The 21364-nt window shown below is 37.9% G+C and overlaps 4 protein-coding genes across 7 annotated transcripts; 2 read left to right on the top strand and 2 right to left on the bottom strand.

Annotated features, from left to right (window-relative positions):
* Positions 1-3650: 3650 nt before the first annotated feature.
* Positions 3651-4016, top strand: LOC120111392 (pre-mRNA-splicing factor CWC21-like). Its single transcript, XM_039128440.1, has one exon. It carries the CDS (start codon positions 3651-3653, stop codon positions 4014-4016), a length of 366 nt encoding a protein of 121 aa, XP_038984368.1.
* On the top strand, positions 3658-11679 carry LOC103696709 (dentin sialophosphoprotein). The gene is made up of 3 exons (XM_039128026.1): positions 3658-4009; positions 8695-10680; positions 11349-11679. Exon 2 carries the CDS (start codon positions 9072-9074, stop codon positions 10653-10655), a length of 1584 nt encoding a protein of 527 aa, XP_038983954.1. The 5' UTR covers positions 3658-4009; positions 8695-9071; the 3' UTR covers positions 10656-10680; positions 11349-11679.
* On the bottom strand, positions 5701-8688 carry LOC120111306 (dentin sialophosphoprotein-like). Its single transcript, XM_039128021.1, has one exon. It carries the CDS (start codon positions 8013-8015, stop codon positions 5982-5984), a length of 2034 nt encoding a protein of 677 aa, XP_038983949.1. The 5' UTR covers positions 8016-8688; the 3' UTR covers positions 5701-5981.
* Positions 11680-12537: 858 nt separating the features above from the next.
* Positions 12538-20768, bottom strand: LOC113462818 (organic cation/carnitine transporter 7-like). 4 transcript variants are annotated; one of them, XM_039128022.1, is made up of 7 exons: positions 20407-20768; positions 19564-19832; positions 15973-16210; positions 14850-15411; positions 14544-14746; positions 13254-13473; positions 12538-13159 (listed from the first exon to the last, which is right to left on the bottom strand). In XM_039128022.1, the coding sequence occupies exons 2-7, from the start codon at positions 19830-19832 to the stop codon at positions 12966-12968; spliced, it is 1686 nt and encodes a 561-aa protein (XP_038983950.1). In that variant the 5' UTR covers positions 20407-20768; the 3' UTR covers positions 12538-12965. The 4 variants fall into 4 exon arrangements, with proteins under 4 accessions (XP_038983950.1, XP_038983953.1, XP_038983951.1 ...); XM_039128025.1 differs by lacking the exon at positions 19564-19832 and having other exon boundaries at positions 20407-20766; XM_039128023.1 differs by lacking the exon at positions 20407-20768 and having other exon boundaries at positions 19560-19707.
* Between the last annotated feature and the right edge of the window lie 596 nt (positions 20769-21364).

The following is a 21364-nucleotide window of genomic DNA, read 5'->3' as shown; positions in this document are numbered from 1 at the left end:
GACGCTGTAGACAATGCTCATGCGAGATTAGTATGAGTGATCGGTTTATCCCGAAAAAAAAAACTTGATGTAGGCCACGCGGCATAGCATGAGAGTTCGAATCATCCTAGTTTTTAGATCATAATGGACGGTCGAGTTGCAATCACAATTCACAGCTGCCTGTGTTTTATAGAACGGTCGTGATACATCCAGCATCGTATATTGTGGGCCTGTATATAGGGACAGGCAGGATGGCGGAAGAGGTCGTCAAGTCAAACGTACTTCACAGTATTTAATCTTCACATTAAAAATTAAAATAATTTATTAAAATCAAATTAAAATGAAAAATATTATTTCACATGTATGGAAATGAATTGGATTCGGGTGATGAGATTGGTACAAAATATTATTTATTATAAGATTGTGATGCAACGCTTTGATTTTAATATTAAAAAATAAAATAATTACTAGAATAAAATTTATATAAAAATTTTATTGCACACCAAATACTTTAGAATATCAAAATTGAACTGAGAAGCTCTCCCTCAATTCTAATGATAATTTTTTCTTCAATGTTTTTAAAAATACAATAGTTTTTAGAGGCCAAAGAGGTGCCAAACCAGTAAGCTAATTGGCATTTTGGTATTTGATATACGTTCTTATCTAATTTTAAATTTTAAATAATAATATTTATAAATAATAAATATATATTATTTATTATATATATACTAAATATGTTATTTAAGATTTTAGATAAAATAAGATAAATTTTTTTCTTTATTAACGGTATAATAAATATTTTATACAACTTTAAATTTTTTAGAAAAAATATTTTAATAAAAAAATTTCGCAAACCAAACTGGTCTTTTATTGTGTTAGCTGGGATTGCCTTTTTCAAAAAAAAAAAAAAAGCCTCAATAACTCAAAAATATTCCAAAAAAAAGTCCTGTGCTGTATCTTTTGCTCCTTTGAATTGGTAGCAGGGGACGAGCCACTAAATGGAGCAAAGTGAAAAAAAAAAAAACTTCTTTTTTCTTTTTTAAGTATTTCTTAGTTAACGTAGCATTGCTCATCAATCTTTATAAATATTTATTCTTCACTTGGATCTGTAGAGGTTCAGCCATTGGGTGTGCCACCTATGCTGGTGGCATTACTTGCTTACTTGCATAAACTAAATTACTTTGCCAAATTATAATTATCATTGATTCCTTTTTTTTTCACGGCTGAATCATCTTTATTCCAATAAACCATTTCAAAGGAGGCCTCTCTTTTCCAAATTATATGTAAGATTAGTATTAGTATAGACAAAACTAAGTGCATGGATTAATTAATGCCTATCGTGGAAAAATCATGGCATCTAGTGTCAGTTTGACTAATACCAATGAAGATATTCCAGCAACATATGTTCAAGTAAATGATGGAGGAACTTTGATCTAACAACGTCAGGTTGGGTCCCCAACACTAGGAAATTGGGTGATGCACGGCTCTCTTTCTGAATTCCAAGAGTCAATGCTATGGACTCGTGTCGTTCACCCCCAAAAAATCTTACTGTAGAAAATTGATGCCTAGATACATATTGCTTGGAAAAGTAATTTTTACGAGTTTGATTGACCATAAAAAGTCACATTTTAGAGTGGCTTGTGTTTAGTCGAATATTTACTTTTTGAAAAAATTATGTAAAATATCTATTATGTTCTTAATATAGATAAAAATTTTATTCCATTCTATCTAAAAGGGTACTTTTGAAAAAAAAACTCCAATTCCTAGTAATGAAAATTGGACTTTTTTTTATATCCTGCATAATTTTTTTTGCTATGAAATATGAAAATCTTATTTTTTATTAAAAAACAATTTTTCTATTCTTTTTATAGCTACAGCTAAATATGAGATTGTTTTTAGTTTTTTTATTGACTGCATTTTTTTAACGAAATAAACGAGACTTATATATGGAGAAATTAATTATTTTATCAGAAGGAAGCAGCCAATTAGTGGGGACTGGGACACAACCGCCCTTATGTCATCCCAAGAGGATAAGTTATTTTCATTATACATATAAAAGTCCATGCGTAGGCCCATCTTTTTAAGGAGGTGTCCAAGATTCATTGGGATAACACTACTTTAAGACTAGAACCCTAACCTCTTGCTTGAAAAGAAAAGGACGAACAATAGAGCTAATGCCCGGGTACGTACAAGCTGACTTGGGGTCAAACATTGGCCAATTTTCTAGTAGATCATCCATGTTTGATTGTTGACAAGTAAATCATGCAGCATATGAAGATCCAGGATATCAGCCTTCATAACAAGAGGTTATCATTTGATGGCTCGAAGATTGAGAAAGTTGTAGGAGTATGGATTATCATCAAATGCCCTACTAGACAAAAATGCCTTTTTTTTTTTGGATAAATTAGATGAAGTAAATTAAACGAGAAAAGATGGAGTTTGAAAATAAAATATTAGAAAATCGGATAGGAAGATTCGTCTAGTAATCTCATAGAGTAGATTCTGTATGGTTTGCCATGTACGATGCCATCCAATCAACAACACTATTAGCTTCCAATGAGCAGCATTAATCTCCAGCAATTCTGTAGAAGTGGATGAATCTTATCCTCAACAAGGAAGGAAATGAGCGAGTCATTTGATAATCATCATGAAGTCATCTTCTAAATAAAATTGTGAAGCATGTAGTGTGTAAACAACATAATTTTGATCTTTCCATGCCGCCTGCAACCCAATCATTGGAACTATGATATCAAATATTCTAACAAAATCTATCGCTATAAAAATATCACTAGCACTGCGGATGACAAAAGCTGCTCCACCTAAATTATTTCTCTCTACTATAATACCATCAAAATTGATCTTGAGGAAGTAAGAGGGTAGTGGCTCCTAAGAAAAACATATTATTTAGAGAGACACAGAGACTACGAAAAAAAGAGAGTCATAAATTGCTTCTACTGTCAAAGATCTTTCTGCAACAGCCGCCTTAAGATATTCATAAGCCTGGGTGGGCGCTTTCAGAAAAATTAGCCTAGCACTCTGCATATCTCGGAAGATGATCATTTCCTACCAACCAAATATTAAAAGCAATATAACAAGCTACAATTGCTTTCTCCCTACAAGCATTATTGAATAATATCTCTCTGATAATGCAAAGGAACTCCTCAACTTAATTTTCCAAGTTTTAGGGTTCCGTTTTTTATTGCTGGGATCACAGCCGTTCATCATGCTGTTCTCTCAAGCCTACATGCACGATGCCTGATGAATCCTATTATGTATCACGATTCAGACCAGGGAGGGCTTTAATCTGGGCGGCCAACTGGAGCACGACAAGAACTTGGGCCGGCCCTGGGAGGGTTCATTCAAAGCTTGTACCGGCCCAGGGTAGAGAATTCAAAACCGATAAAAATTTCGGGTCGGGCATGGGTTGAGATGCCTGGGAACCCGACTACCTGAAACCGACATTGTTAAATAAATTAAACTATTAAATAAAATTCTATATAATATCTACCAATCGAGGGTGCCCATCCGTCCGTCATCCTCTTCTTTCTTTCGATTCTAGGGTTTCGTCCGGCTCGTCCTTTACCCCCTTGCTGTCTTTGATCCCAAGGATTTTGATTCGGCGTTCGGATCGATCGATCGATTCTCGATTCCTTTCGCAGAAGAAGGGAGGGATGTACAACGGAATCGGGCTGACGACCCCGCGGGGGTCGGGCACCAACGGCTACATCCAGACCAACAAGTTCTTCGTCAAGCCGAAGGCCGTCCCCGCCAGGGCTGACGCCTCCTATGACGGCGCCGGCGCTCTCCCGGAGGGCGCCGTCCGGAAGCCCAACAAGGACATCCTCGAGCACGACCGCAAGCGCCAGATCCAGCTCCGCCTCCTCGTCCTCCAGGAAACCCTAGCCGATCAGGGCTACACGGAGGACGAGATCGCCGAGAAGCTCCAGGAAACGCAGAAGAACCTGGAGGCTGAAGCGGCCGCCGCCGCCGCTGATGTACGTAGCGGTGCTCCTCCTCTCCCCGGCAAGAGGTTTTGATCTCTCTCTTCTATTTCTGTCTGTTGCTTTCTTGTTTATGTTGCCATCTTTGATTATTCATAAAATTTTGGGGCGGGAGGTCGTTTCTCTGGTTCACCAACCTAGGGTTTTAATGCTTTCCACCAAGATCCCTAAGCTTAGAAAACAAGAAAAAAGGTGTTGATTGGGTCTCTTTTTTTTTCATTTTAATGAATGTCAAGTCTATAATTGAGTTGCTGATGACAATCAAAGAGTTCTCGTTTCAGAACAATATACCCTCAGGTTCATGCCTTTAAAATATGTTGGAAGTCTATAGCATCATCTTGTTTCTGGTTTTATTAGGCACTGGCAAACTTCTTTCTGGCTAATTTTGATCGGCATATATGAAGACTTCGGAGAAGTGTATCTGAACATCTATATCTGTTTTGAATAACAATAATTCTAGATCACGGTGCGTTTCATATTGTAATTGTATTATATTTAAACTTTGTTGATATGGGTTAAATACGTCTTTGGTCGGCAGGATGAATCTGTAAGTTTCTGGTGGGTCACAGTTTGGTTCATTTGGTACATGCATATGGTAGACAGATTGTGATCAAGGTATGCATGTTAAATATTTTTGTTCAATGGACATGGTAACAATATGCCAGTGGGGGTGAGTGGACAACTGTAGATACGTTGAGATCATGCTCCATACTCTGTCTTATTTTGTGTATATAGTTGCAGATTGGTTGGACGTGCACATGCACAGACAGAGAGAGAGAGAGAGAGATGGCTAGGAACCAAAAATGGATGGGTGGGAATGGTTAAAACCTATGCTTAGCTTCAGGTAGTTGTCGGTTAAGGAATATCAATAACTAATTGAGCATGAAGAATTTAGACAACGTGATTAGAGGGCCAAGTTGCCTTATGTACATTGGTTTAGTTATTTAAATAAAGCTATGTTTCAGGTCATTCTAGCTATGTGCTAATGTTGTCCTACATCCCTAAATGGGGAGAGAGATAGGTTTCTCATGAGGGGAGTGATCAATTTCATTGTAGTTAGAGCATGTGGATGCATTATGACTAAAGAATTGGCAAGCCTTGTGGATGATAAGGATGCTAGGTTAAGGAATCAGATTAAGAGTGAAAATACTTTTACCCAAGTACCTTCAAGAGTGGTCTGTGTGCTTGGAGAGGCATTATCAAGGTACTGAGAAGCTTGAAGGAAGATTTTAGTGCCTTTTTAGTAAATGCAATAATACAGGCTTGCTGGATGATGTAGATGTTGGATTCTCTTATCTGCCTCTCATACAGCAAGAGTCATGCCTTTCCTTCACGTCTTGGGAAAGGAAGGATGTGAGCTGGTGGTTGTTAATCTTACTTATAGTGGGAATTTAGTGTTACAACATTTTTGCTCATTGGAAAAATGCTTTGTAGAGAAGACTTAGATAAGACAAATTAATACGGATGTCATGCATCCTATGCTAGGATGTTTGATGTTTAAGTTGATTTATAAGAGTTGTGGTGCATGTTATGTGCCAAAATAGGTCAGGGATGACATTTGGCAATTTCTCATTTGTCCTTGTATAACACTTTGGAGACCCATATTTTCCCCTGAATAACTTTGTTTGGAATGTATGATTATCATGTTATCATGCACTCTAATCAATCTTTACAAATGTTGGGTTGATATTCTGGAGTGCATGCTCTTTTTTTCATTTTAAGTTTTGATATAAGACCTTGTCTTGCCCCTATTGCTGTCTTTCTCTAGGGTATCCATGGCTCAACAAGTGTAAACACAAAACATTAATCCTTTTCCATTTTTATGTCTTTATTAGACAAGGTCTGTAGGATACCTGACATGAGGTAGTGCTCTCTCAGATATTTGTTAACTCCCCAAATCTTGGTGAAGGTTTAATGCTAGGTCTCTTGGCAGCAATAGTTTTTACCAACTTTTTATGCTGGCACCATAAGAACATTATTCCTTTTCTTTTCATTCTCTCATTATGATATATTTTGCAATATATCACCAACTTTTTGCAATATGGAGTTGTCCTCCCTCTTCCGTTCTTCTCGGCTTCCATGGTAGTTCTTATGACCTCTGCTCTCACTCTCTCTCCTTCTCTCCCCTTCTACTAAACCAACACTAGTAGATTTCGATTCCCGTACACCAGCAGATGGGCGACCATGTACAGCCTCTCTCCTTTTCTTTGCTTCCTGGCTTCCATGGTCATCAATGTCCTTCCTATCTTGCCTTGATTCAAACTGGTTAGTTCTTTCAGCCTTCTTTGGAATATCTGAGTATTCTCTCTTAATACTGTCATTACCATTTTGACGCTCACTTCCAGCATTTCTGTTATTATCCCGCCTGCCTGTTTTTCTCCTATCCTGCTTCACGGGCCTATTGCTATTATCAGAATTTGTGTCACTGCTATAGTAAGAGCTCTGGCTTCCACTGTCATCAGTCACTGAATCTTGCTTCTGTTTAGATTTACTGTATTTCACAACTTGATTGCCAGCAGTTTCCTTGCCACTATCAGTATAGGAGCTCTCATCATCAGTATCATGCCTTCTCCCCATTCTCCTGTTACCACGTGTTTTCCCTTCAGCAACCTTCCTTGATCTAACATGATGAGATTCATGAGAAGCACTATGTTTTCTGCTCTTATTTTTCTTTTCACTGTCAGAGTCAAAATCATAATTCATATGCCATCTGCTTAGTTTGCTATTCTCCATCCCTTTTTTTAGGTTCTTTTCATCTTCAGTATCATAATCTGGATCCTCAGAATCATGTCTCCTTCTGTTTTTCTCATGTTTCTTGAGATTGATGGCAATTTTCTTTTCACTGTCAGTATCTGAGTCATTGGTCTTGCGTCTTTTGCTGGATTCACCATGTTTCCCCATCCCCTTTGTTCTCCTTTTCTTTTCATCATCAGTATCATATTCTGAATCTTCAGAATCATGCCTTCTTCTGCTTTTTCCATGTTTCCTATAATTGATGGCATTTTTCTTTCGATCGTCAGATTCAGAGTCGCTGCTCTTGTACCTTCCAATGGGTCTGCGATGTTTGTCTGCTTGCTTTCTGCTTTTCTCATCATCATCAGTTTCTGGTTCCGAATCATCAGAGTCGTGTCTCTTATTTTTTGTCCATTGCCTCCCCACATGTTTTTTCTTGTCCTGAGCATTTCTGTCTGAATCTGAATCAGAGTCATGTCTCTTATTTTTTGTCCATTGCCTCCCCACAAGTTTTTTCTTGTCCTGAGCATTTCTGTCTGAATCTGCATCAGTATCATGCCTCCTATGTTTCTTGACATATTTCTCTGGTTCTCTTCTGGCATTTTCCTCCTCAGATTCACTGTCAGAATCTGATGATGAGTCACTAACAGAATCGGAATCATCAGTTTGCTGATTTTCATTCTTCTTTTCTTGCATTTTGAAACCCCTTTTTTTGTCCTTCTGACTGCTTGGGACATCAGAATCATGTCTGCGTGCACTTTTTCCAAGCCGCTTCTTGCTCCGGACATCAGAATCATCTTCAGAATCATGTCTGCGCACACTTTTTCCATGTTTCCTCTTTTCCAATTCAATACTTCTACTGCTATCACTATTGGAACCATCCTTGTATTTTCCCTTTCTGATATCTTTGTCATGGTGCTTCAGCTCATCATTTGGAGACCTCCTGCCTTCATTGTTCTTCTTTTCCTTCTCGTTTATGTCCTTCAGACCTTTCTCACTTCCGAATCTTTCCACCACCTGTTTTTTCCTCTTACTATCCACATGGCTGTCATCATATTTTTCCTGTTGCCTGTCAGAGTCCTTTGGATTCGTTTTATGCTCTTGATATTTCTCATCAACAAGTTCTCCAGGCTCTAAGTCACTTTCTTTGTCCTGCTGATTTTCTTCTTGTTGTTCATGTTCAGATGATTTCTTCCTGTCTTCTATCTTAAGAGCTGCTCTCAAAGTTTCAAGTTGTTTCTCCTTAAGTGCAGCAATATGATGGGTCTGTGTATCTGTAAACCTAAAACATAATAATACCATAAGTAAAACTGGTTAAACCTTAAAATATAGTTAACACCTACAATACAACATCCAAATAGGAACTTTCAGCTTATTCAGCCCTATCTTTCTTTTAAGCAAGATTGAAAAGTAACTACTGAAACAGAAGCTTTAAAAGAACTCAGGGCACACATAAACATTCAGATACTTATGGCACATTAACAAGCATAATGTCACTTATGGCACATTATGTTTTCATATTGTGTGCTCCTTTTTACCAACCAAGGTTTAGAGTACAAGTACACATTCTCATAGTCACCACAGTTATCAACATAGAATCTGGTGTGGGAAAAAAATAAAGAAGTCAGACGGGAAATGATGACAGAAAAAAAATCATAATGTCAGAAATGAGATATGCTATGTTAATATAGGCAGAAAATTGTATATATCAAAAAAAATCTATACGATGATATGAAACTATGACGATTCTAGTTTATGTATCAGTTTCTCATTGTTTTCTTGTGCTCAGCGAAGTTTGGTAAATTTCATATATACGATTTTATATGGATATTTGTAAAGTCTCCTTATAATAACACTCTCCACATGCTCTGATGTGAGAAAAAAGATGCATAAAATGATATTATAAGGGTGTTTTTATCAAGTCCCTTTCAACCATTGATCCCGGTTTATAATAATATACAAAAAGTCCCTTTTCCAACAGGTATCTTGTAGGAGTTCTCATTCACATGTAATACAAAAGTGGGAAACCCAAATTCTGCCCTTCATAAAACAAATGCTTTGCACCAGTTTCTCAGTTCAGTTTCCCAAGAAACCCTTCTCAATGTGGAAATCATCCCAGCATCTATGCACATAATGGTACCTTACTGATAGGTTAGGGACCAGTACATTACATGGAAATACAAGGATGGTTCCGATAGTGATAGCAGTAGAAGTATTGAATTGGAAAAGAGGAAACATGGAAAAAGTGTGCGCAGACATGATTCTGATGTCCGGAGCAAGAAGCGGCTTGGAAAAAGTGCACGCAGACATGATTCTGATGTCCCAAGCAGTCAGAAGGACAAAAAAAGGGGTTTCAAAATGCAAGGAAAGAAGAATGAAAATCAGCAAACTGATGATTCCGATTCTGTTAGTGACTCATCATCAGATTCTGACAGTGAATCTGAGGAGGAAAATGCCAGAAGAGAACCAGAGAAATATGTCAAGAAAAATAGGAGGCATGATACTGATTCAGATTCAGACAGAAATGCTCAGGACAAGCAAAAACTAGTGGGGAGGCAATGGACAAAAAATAAGAGACATGACTCTGATTCAGATTCAGACAGAAATGCTCAGGACAAGAAAAAACATGTGGGGAGGCAATGGACAAAAAATAAGAGACACGACTCTGATGATTCGGAACCAGAAACTGATGATGATGAGAAAAGCAGAAAGCAAGCAGACAAACATCGCAGACCCATTGGAAGGTACAAGAGCAGCGACTCTGAATCTGACGATCGAAAGAAAAATGCCATCAATTATAGGAAACATGGAAAAAGCAGAAGAAGGCATGATTCTGAAGATTCAGAATATGATACTGATGATGAAAAGAAAAGGAGAACAAAGGGGACGGGGAAACATGGTGAATCCAGCAAAAGACGCAAGACCAATGACTCAGACACTGACAGTGAAAAGAAAATTGCCATCAATCTCAAGAAACATGAGAACAACAGAAGGAGACATGATTCTGAGGATCCAGATTATGATACTGAAGATGAAAAGAACCTAAAAAAAGGGATGGAGAGTAGCAAACTAAGCAGATGGCATATGAATTATGATTTTGACTCTGACAGTGAAAAGAAAAATAAGAGCAGAAAACATAGTGCTTCTCATGAATCTCATCATGTTAGATCAAGGAAGGTTGCTGAAGGGAAAACACGTGGTAACAGGAGAATGGGGAGAAGGCATGATACTGATGATGAGAGCTCCTATACTGATAGTGGTAATGAAACTGCTGACAATCAAGTTGTGAAATACAGTAAATCTAAACAGAAGCAAGATTCAGTGACTGATGACAGTGGAAGCCAGAGCTCTTACCATAGCAGTGACACAAATTCTGATAATAGCAATAGGCCCGTGAAGCAGGATAGGAGAAAAACAGGCAGGCGGGATAATAACAGAAATGCTGGAAGTGAGCGTCAAAATGGTAATGACAGTATTAAGAGAGAATACTCAGATATTCCAAAGAAGGCTGAAAGAACTAACCAGTTTGAATCAAGGCAAGATAGGAAGGACATTGATGACCATGGAAGCCAGGAAGCAAAGAAAAGGAGAGAGGCTGTACATGGTCGCCCATCTGCTGGTGTACGGGAATCGAAATCTACTAGTGTTGGTTTAGTAGAAGGGGAGAGAAGGAGAGAGAGTGAGAGCAGAGGTCATAAGAACTACCATGGAAGCCGAGAAGAACGGAAGAGGGAGGACAACTCCATATTGCAAAAAGTTGGTGATAAACGGGCATTAGAAGAACATGTAAATGAAGATAAGTATGGTAGCAGAAGGTACAGTAAAGATGAGCAGAGCTATGATGGTGCTAAGAGGAGAAGATATGAAGATTCTCGGCAGCACCGAAGGCATGATAGGTATGACCATCGTTCCACTGAAGATGCGGGCCGGCGCAGGCACTGATGCGCCTGTTCTTGTACCTGAAATGGTGAGCATTATTTTGCTTACACTTCCCAGAAAATCTTAATGTGGTCTGACCAGAATTTCCAACCATCTCAAATGGTTGCACCTTTTTAATCATAATTTAAGAAATGGTGAACATTATTATTTGCTTCCTAGAAAATATAATGTGGTCTGACCTGAATTTCCCAAATGGTTGCACCTTTTCAATCATAACTCAACAAATAAGAATCAATTGTCCGTGGCATGCAAAATGAAGTGTTATTGTATCATTCACTCCAAAAAAACAGAATGTATAATTTTATCATGAATAGTACATCTACATGTAGATGGCTGTCTTATCGTAAGAAATGCTGCTTTTTGCTTGGTTCTCTTTTGCATGGACAATCTGGCCGCAATCTTGATGTGATCTGCAAAAGGAATTACATACAATTCAGTTGAAATAGCGATTGGAGCTTCTTCTGCAACATATTTTTATTTTAGGAAAGAAGAAATATATGAATTATGAGAAACATCTCCTGAGAGCTATGGAGTTTTACTTGCCGGTGTAGCTTTCTTGTATTCCGTATCTGAAGATAGAGCTGTTTTGGAGAAGGCAGCCCCATCAAACTATATTTAAGGCTTTCTATCTTTCTCGTATGCAATATGATTGCTCTAGCTGAATTTCTAACATTTTATTTTATTTTCCTCTTGTAGGTGAGGCATGGCTTGTGGTAGAGAATGAGCTTTGAAGCGTAAAATTCTGATGGCGTCTTTGGTTATGTACTTGATGTTGTAGTGGCTGCAAACCTGTTCCTGGCAGCACAAAAATAATTAAAACTTGATTAGGGTGTTCCATAATATGCTTGCACTTGCAACCATGTAATGGGGTCTAACTTGATTATGGTGTTCCATAATATGCTCGCACTTGCAATCAGGTAATGTTCTAGGTTTCCTTCAATGAGTATTTTATCCGAATTACCATTAAGATTCACTATATGCCTGTGGCAGAACTGGTTCAGGAATACCATGTTTGTTAAAAGCAGCATGTTTCCTTTTTCTTTTTTTGTTGTTGATGGTATCCTTTACTTTGCCTATGTTGGCCGCTTTTGGAATTTTTAGGTGGGCTGTGTTCAAGGTTTTGCTAAATCCAAGCATTAATAGATTTTAGTGTTTTCAGCCGACACTTTTAACTGCTCGTGCAGGGGAAATAAAAGTTATGTTGGTTTAGTCCAATATATTTACAGCATGATGGCTATTATTATACTGAAGATATTAAAAAAATTGATTTGTTTAGGAGATTATCGAAATTTAACATGACGCGGCACCCTTTTGCAGTGCCGATGATGCCATGTTGTATTTCTGTAAGAAAGCGTCAAAAGACTCAAAACCGACTGGTTAGTAGGTTGTCACGGAAAAAGTAGGATATTGTGGGTGATGGGATAAATTCAAGAGGTAATATTTATTACATTGTGCAGGTTTGTATCATTTACTGTAAGTAGGTACTCTTCGATTATATTTGTCTGGTGGCCAGGTCCCCGAGGCTATATAATAACTAGGATAAGAAGTCCACTCTTAGTTGACTCTCTTTCCAGAATGCGGCTTAGAACCTCGATAATTGCTTCAAGGACCCTTGCGGGGAGGAGTTCGCGGGCGCGCACAAAATACCGTAACGGATGAAATCCCGATCCTCTTGAGATCGATGATGAGTTTGGCTCCTCATTTTTAGACATGATACCGCCGGAAATCGGGTGGTCCAGTTCTACAACGGACGTGGTTGCACCCAATTTGAGCTAGTACGGATCAACTCTGGCTCATTCGCCAAACTGAAACTTGTTAATGTATTGGTGCTTTGCTGGTATCATATGGTCAATACAGAGGGAACAAGTCGGTATGCCAGATTTTGATACAAACAGAAAAATTTTAGCTATGCTCGCTCTAACCATTAACAATCAGCTGACTGGTTGCCCCTCATCATGTATATTCTCATGATCCTGAAACCATGTAATCGGTCTACCGCATGCCAAATAGTTTACATGCAAGGATGTGGGGAAGCATCGCAATCACCATGGACCCAACCTTATAATAACCATGTTGCAGTGGTGTGAAGCTGTCTACTTGCATAAGAAAATATCCATCTGGTTTGAATGGCAAACGGTTGACTGCAGAAATCCTGCTATTACACAAAAGAATGCAAAATGCTTTTAACAAACCGAGGGATAAACACAAAGAGAGATTGCTAGAGTAATCATGAGTTACTGTTTCATGTGACATAAAAATATGCTTTGAGTTATGATTCTTTCCTTCACCAGTGAGTCGTGGTACTAGTGTCTATTACAATGAGGACTCGGGTACAATATCTAAGAAAACCAGCTTCACAAACAAACTCTCGTAGAAAGCTGCAGAGATGTCATAATTATATTGGCTGGTGATATTTTCTGGGCTTGTGGTTGTGAACCCATGCTGCAGCCACTCATGACTTAAAAAGCATCCATGAGACAAATCATTAGAAATCACGGCACCTGAAACTGATATACCACAAGGAATGAAGGAAATAGAAAACACAGTAAAGTTCATACAAATATGAGGAAATGATGCTAGAAGCAGTTTGCTAATCTCAACCTGACAAAGAATCACTCAGTCTGCGGCCACTGGTTTCAAAGGGGAAGAAACACACGGCCATTCCTGAAAGGAATATTACAAGTTCAAATAAAATAATTGCCAGAGTCTGATGGCAGGCATGTACCAGACTGACAGCCACAAGTGGACACACAGCCCCACCGATTCTTCCCACCGAACTTGCGGTTCCTATGCCAGTAGTCCTGACGGAGGTTGGGTATATCTGACAGAAAAAAGTCACAAGGCCAATTCAGATCCCGCAAGAAGTCTTGTATCTAGAATAATGCATATGGCAAGTGATCAAAGTAACAACACCCGGCAGCAGAAGCTTTATGAAATTCTGTGAATTTCCATGGTCATGCAACAATAGAGCAATTAATTTTTTTTGGCAATGTATATATGTCAATAGAAGTAGATGCTTCTGGTGATCTATTAGCAAGGCAGAAGAAAAGGGTAAAAAATTAGATTACCGGAGTTAGATGATGAATTCCTAGGAGCTGCAATATGCCGGCAAATGATGCTTTCTTTTTCACTTGACCAGAAAAAATAAGAGTTGCTTGGTGGCAATATAATGGAAACCAAATCATGCTGAATATGCAAAAAAAGTGGCAACTGAAGCAGAGCAGCATATTCATGTTCCTTTTTTTTTGAGGTACTTTATAAGTCATTCGATTTTTCCAATTTCTCCCAAATCAAATAAAAGGTGGGCCAGTGTCATATTAAAGAGGCAGAATATGAATTTTTTGATTTAATTCTTGACGTGTAAAAGGATTTAGTCACGAGCATTATATATCATCCAGATCAACACAAAAAACTGTGTTTATTGCATGAATCATGAACTGTGAGAATCAAAGATCACAAAGCAATGTTTTTAGTTGACAATGCTATAAAAAATTAGTGTCGCTTAACATGTTGAGGTCCATTTGGAGCCTGCACAAAATGGCAAAAATATTTTGTACAGTGTTGAGCAATGGTACAGAATCACATGATAGATATGTGACATTATCAAAAGACAAACAAAATGCACTCAATGATACTCTACTAAGTCCCATTTTAGGCTACACCAAAGAAGCTGTATTTTTGTTATCATTTATGTTAAATACAACAAATGGATTGCCTGACTTGCCAAACCAAACATGTTCTCTGAAAATGTGCAAAATCACTGTATTTATGGATCCAGTCTTGCAGTTCATCTTTATGTGGGATCACAACCACAGTATGACAAGCTTCTTACAATACATGTTTGTCATAAGAAACAATGGAATAAAATAGATCTGAATTCCTGATACTAACCTCTGGAGCATAGACGTACACGACTGTGAAGCTCCCTGAGATGCAGATTCGAGCACCAAATAGAAGGGCTGTTGTTAATGCTTCTGTCTGATGAAATGCCAGTGGGAATAAGAAAATGCAACTTATAAAAAGCATGGCAGACATTGAAAGCTTGCGACCAATCCTATCCACCATTGCAGCTGATAAAACAAGTCCAGGAATCTCTGAGAAAAAATGAAAAAGAAAGAAACCTCTCAGACAGATAAGCAAGCTGACATATTTCAAAAATATATAACAAAAAAAAGTATACGCTGAAACAAATCTTACCAGCAAAGCTAGCGATGAATACATCTTTGTAGAGGCGGGCACCATTTGAGTGGCTTGACTGCATCTCATTTGATGTGCATATCCTATTTCCATTACTTAACTCAGAGGTCAGCAAGACAATGCCATAATATGAAAATGCATTCCCAAAGAAAACCATCCAAAGAAGAAGAGTTGATCTGATTAATTTTGGTGATAGAAGCCTAAAAAATGCACCGATGCCTCCTATTTTAGAATCCATATCCTCCTCATTGGAGTTTTCCTTCATAACTGTAACTAAACCAGTGACTTCAGAAGGGCTGGGATTTTCATCAAGATCAAAGCCCGAAGGATTGGGTATTTCATCAAGTTCGATTTTGTGATCAGAAATAAGCATGCCAGAAGGGAGCGACACATGGTTCAGTATGGCCACCTTCTCCAAGACATGCATTGCATCAACTGTTCGGCCTTTCATGCAGAGATACCTTGGTGACTCAGGTGTGACAGCATAAAATACTAGCAGGAGAAATGATGGTAAAGAAGACAATGCTAGCAACCACCTCCAGCCAAAATTTGGCATTATAGCCTGCAAATCAGAAAACACCGGTTATTCATCTAGATGTTACACTTGAAACTGCATTCTTGGTGTTGCACAACTACGAATAAGTTGAACATTAAAAACAAAATAACTTCAAATTTCTCATATGGAAGGATCTTTGGCATGAGAAAATAACCACCAGACAACACAGATGCTACATGTGGTAGAGAAAACTCATCTTTCCAGATCTGATTATTGTAAATACAAAATTGTATATTCATATTGCATTCAAAAAGATTAAGGAAATAATTCAGTCTAACCTATATCTATATTGATAAAAAACGAGTGCATTCAAAATTTGATAACTAAACCTAAATGATGTTGTTGAAACAATTAGCAGAAAAGGTCAAGAAATGAGCACATTGAGTGCAAATCTGATTCACATCCTATGTCATTTGTTCACAAGTGTGTATGGTTTTAGAATTGCAAACCCACACAGGTCCTAGCATTTTCTCCAATAACAGTAAAAGAATGTGCTTACAGCACAAATTAAACTGCAAGGGAGAGTGTGTAAAAGGAAATTAAAGTATAAAGAAAATTTGGCCATACCCATGCAAGTGATGCCTCCAATATTGTGCCAACAGTCCAAAACGCTTGAAAGATGACCATCCAAAAGCCTCTATTTGGAGCTGGAACAAACTCCAGAAACCAAGAACAAAGCACAGGACCACCACCCAGTCCAATACCGACCATAAATCGTAAAATAATTAACGATAAATAATTGGGAGCGAAAGAACTGAGAAATCCGGCTCCAGTGGTTACTACAGCTGTAAAAAGGAACCCCGTCCTGAAAAAGGTTAAAAAATTATCAAAAGCATGATACATTTGCAGTTAATGTGAAATAGCAAAAAAAGCACTGACAAATTAATTACATTTTGATTTTAGAATTTCCTCTTTCACAATATGTCTATAAAAGTATCATTTGGTTTCTAAATTCATAATAAATGGGCAGGCCGACTTTAACAGGCTTAGATTTACAGAAAAAATATTAAAGTGAGTAGAGCTATCCTTAACTGCTGTAACTGCAAGAATTTCACATAATTAAACATTAGACTTGCACAATGAAGTAATCCTTAAGCAAGCATCACATTACTAGAGCTAAAAAAATAAAGTCAGAAATTATTTGCACAAAGCTTGGCAGAATTTTGATTTTTTTCTACAATAAACATTTTTTCTTCAGGCACGCGCTAAACCTATCTGATGGAGTGGGAAAAGATAAATAAAATCCCAAACTTCAGACCAAAGCCACTCAACAAGTAGTACCACATTCATATAATCCGTATATCCAAATCCCAAACTTGTTTACATACTTGTTTCAATTAGTGGCAATAGATTTGCTATTTCTTTAGAGAAAAATGAGTCTCTTGTATTCCACTTCTCTTGTATTCCAATCTTTTTAGGAACTTTGATGTGTACAGCTTCAAAGAACCATTGGTCATGTTTCAATTAGTTACTTTGTCTTTACTTTATTCTTAACTTTTTTTCTTTTTTGGTTTAACAACGGCGATCAAAAGACATACACTGTGATTTTAGGATTTTATAACAGTTAGTTGCCATAAGAAGATTGTTCTTGGCTTTACTATGATGGTGGGTTGTAGAAACCAGGAACTTAAAGGGCAAGCATTAGTTCACTTACTAGCTCACTAGCCTTGCTGTTGAAGCTACCTCTTCCTCAACAATTTTAATACCGGCAACAAACAATCTGTTTAAAAATTCATCAAGCTTGAACCACCAAGTGTCAAGGAATATATTTAGGAAACCATATGCCCGAAACCCGACAAAACTCAACAATCTTTTTCTTGGGAATAAGACCTTGGAAAGAAGACTCGGTTTTCTGTCTACAAAGCCCTTTTGTAGGACTACTTAGGGCAACCATTATTTCATCACTAGATCTATTCAGCAAGAAAAATGACCATCCAAGTCCTTCAAAACTGAACTGCATCTCTATCTACAATGGTGCCTGGCTCAGCATGCATATCCCTTAGGAGGAGCAAATGGAGATAGTTGAACATAGGTTGGATACCCTTTCTGACACGCACAGAGACATTTGGCTCCATTCACTAAAAGTAAGAATTTTGCTAATACATAAGTGCACTATTGTGCCTCAAATTTAATGAAGCTATACAAATGGCTATGCATTGTCTCCAAGTCATCTATTCAATGGTTCAAACTCTCAATCAGCCACTTGCTTCTCCACCAAAACAATCAAGATAGCATCTAACAAAGGCCAAACTACTAGCAGTGCACAACAAGAAGTTCATCCAATTCCTAATCTTCTTCGATTAATATAAAATATTTGCCTATCTTCTGCATTCAATGAACCAAAAACATCCAAGACAAAAGTAAAACGACATTACATAATAGTCTTCAGAGTTTCCAAGATTGGATATCTAAGAGTAGATTGAAACACTTCTTTTTCCATGATTAGTTCAAATAAAGTATATTTGCGTTTAATGAATCTTCAACTTTCTTGTCAATTAGTCAGGTTTGAACAGCAACATTTTTGGTATCTAGGGAGCATGAAGTCTGGTTAGGATTTTGAGTATTTTAGTCAACTCTAAGTCCTCTTTTTTTTTTTGGCTTATGACTTATTTAACCTTCTATAGAGGATTTTAACAGATTGAATCACTACAGGAGTTGCCAATTTGGTTAATTACTTGTTAGAGGAAAGAAACCATCACCTTCTTCTCTAATATAAGAGTCCTCACAGAATTAAAGCCTAAGTTTATGAATGAAAAACATTATGCTAGCCATGAAAGGAGCCATTTCGACCATTCTCTTGAATAGGAATAGAGTTAAACGGCCTTGCTTCAGTGACAACATTGAGTCAATGGCATCTAGAGTCAGTAGGATGTTATTCTTAAGTGTTTATGCATCCTATACCGACCGATTTTTTCTAACCTGTGTTTTTTTCTTTTTCTCACTTCTGATCTTGAGTGTTTACATCTCCTGTACATCAAACCTGATTTTTTTTCTTTTTCTCTTTGGTATGATAACCTGTTGGACCCAAAACACCTAAATTTGCTAATCTATCATTCGCTAGCACGGTGAGGACCTCTGTAAATCTTGGTTGTCTCATCTTAAATTCAATTAATGGGAAATATCACATTTTTTGCTCAGTTATAGCCTTTCATCTCTCTCTCTCTCTTTGCTTGAAATTTGGTATTTGTAGTGGACCCCATCAGCATGATAGTGGAATCAAGCTCCCCAATGAGCTAAAATAGTTCTGCTTCCCCAGTACTAGAAAGAGAAAACAACCAAATGCTGACTAAAAAACATTGACCATCTGATAAATCGGTAGGCGGGAGATTGAAATCTAGGATATTTAGGTACCAATGAGCATGGTGGTCGTTGGCATCAAGCCCCACCTCTCCATCATGGCCCTCTGCTAGAAGAGTCTAGGGACAAAGGATATTAACTGTTAATTTCCCAAGAATGTCTGAGTTAGAAAGCCAAAACATAAAAAGTGAGACTGCAAGAATAAGCTAGAGATTCCCTATTTCCATAGGCATTTTCAACTCAAGGTGTTACTCTGGTAGTACACCATCTTTACCAATATATGGAGGTATCCAACCGATGCATGGAGGAGAAGAAGATTAAGCTCACTACCATTAAGAAAAAAGGGAATGCTTCCAGATGGTGCAATTACAACTGCAATCTGCATGCAAGAGCAAGAAAAAATCTTGCATAATTAAAACATTATATTGCGACATTCAATAGATTGGTATTAGGGGAAAAAATCAAATTAACTAATCATGTGTTCAACAGATTTTGCTATCAAAGATCGGCAAAGAAGCATCTCACATTATTTTATTTGTTTGAGTAAAAGCCCTTACAAGCACTCACACCATTGATATAAATGTTATAATACATAAACTGACATCTATTGCTACAACATCTGATAACAATTATAAACATAGATTATAGTGTGATTGCTGTAGAATAAATTTCTGCAAAGTTTGTAATTATGTGGTCTATTTAGTTTTGAAGAAAAAATAGCGAATTCAGCATTACACCAAAGACCAATATGTTCTTCAAGACCAGACATGATTCAGATGCAAAGAAAAGAGGTGGTACAGGTATGGGGAAATTGCACATAACATGGTATGAGCTATCTAAAGGTAAAAGAGAAGGACCTGCCTCCGACCATAGTTGTCTGAAACTACACCCCAAGAATAAGCACCCAGCAACATGCCACCAAAAACAACACTAGTTATCAAGCTTTCCTGGTGGGAAGAAAGATTCCACTCTGACTGAACTGCTGGTCCTACAAACGAAAGAAGCATCATTTCCATGGCTTCTGAAATCCATCCCATCCCAGAATAGGCCAGAACAAGGGCTTGGAACTTGCCAAACCCCAAGAACATCAGCGCCTCATCCACGGTATATGTAGATGTTCCATCTCCCATCTGCAAAAACCAACCAAAAAAATAAACATACACAACATTGCTCGATTTTTTCTTCGTTCTCCTTTCTCCCACCATACAAACGGACTCCAAAAACAAAAAACAAAAAAAAAAAGAAAAAGAAAATTTCCCACGTGTAGGATAGTTCACACCAAAAGCATCAACAAGCACTTGAAAATCCTTTATGCATTCTTTTTCCTCAACTCATTAACCATGACCTAATCCACCTTCCTCCTATTAAATGTTCAAGCCGCTATTGACTATCGAGTTTTGCTTTTGATCTAATCCACTCTCTCTCGCGCGCGCGCGCGTCACAAGATGATAAACTGAAAAAAGACAAACCATAACGACAAGAAATGGATCTGGGGAAATTTTACAAACAGGTGATGAAAACAAACTGCATAATAAACCACCAATACACCTGCCGGTGAAGAAGAGATTATTCAGAAGTCTAGTTAATTTTTCAGATAAAGAATCAAAAAGAACTACAATTAAAGAAGCAAAAAATTGACATCATTAAGAAAAAAAGAGAGGGGGAAAGAAACAAAGAAAGAAAGGGAGAAGGAAGGGAACGAACCTTCGGTTCTTACGTTCCCGACCTTCCGGAAGGCAGCGCTGAACCCAGCGACGGTTATCGAAGACGGAGACAGGATATGAATCGAGGATGCTACGGAATCCGTTCTTCTTCTTTCAAATTGATACGAACCGAAGGAGGCAATCTATTGATGAATCCGATTAATGAATCTTCGCCCAGAGTTGACCAAAAAGATCCAGAGGCGCAGGAAATGGAGAGTCGTCGAGAGAGAAGAGACATGGAGCTGGCCGATCGTTCGCCCGTCCAGGTCAAACTAACAGCTTGCCCATTACGGCCGGATCTCTCGGCGCGTCGGCGTTTTCTCTCGTTTCGTCAAAGCGAGACAAAGCGGTTGCTCACAATCTGATGGACCAGAGTTGTAGAGTATCCATTTCAACCTGGCCTCTCCCATCGTATTAAAGAGAGGCCCATCGATGGCTCAGGCTAGGCCTGTGTACTAGGCTGTTATTGGGCTTCTTTTGGGCTGGATTTCGGACAGTATCTAGGACGAAAGCCAAGGACTTTCTTAAGGCAAAGGCAAGACCGGATTGCAATTTTTGGTCTCCAAGAGTCCAAGTTAAACTAGTTTCTGGATCTTGGCAGTACTCATAGTCTGTGTTGAAATATTTAGAGAAGAAGAAAAAAAACAAAAAAAGAGAGAGAAAGAGTTATATAGGTTCTTCACATATATATATATATATATATATACATCTCAGGAGTTATATATACTTATATACATACTCCATATATGGAAAATAATATAGGCTAATACATGTTGTCATGTCAATCCTCAAATCACTCTAACAAGATTATGCTAACAAAAAAAACTAATATAGGTTGACGCAAAATCGTGCTGATAAAGAAAAAGATTATGAGTGATGCAAGTTGTTACATAATTCCTAAAATTATTCTAACAGTCCAGACCAACGTTCGAGGTCAAAGACAAGGCAATGGGATAGGG

Source organism: Phoenix dactylifera, chromosome 7, assembly GCF_009389715.1.
Source record: "Phoenix dactylifera cultivar Barhee BC4 chromosome 7, palm_55x_up_171113_PBpolish2nd_filt_p, whole genome shotgun sequence".
NCBI lineage: Eukaryota > Viridiplantae > Streptophyta > Magnoliopsida > Arecales > Arecaceae > Phoenix > Phoenix dactylifera.
This window is presented reverse-complemented; position numbering and strand designations above follow the sequence as displayed.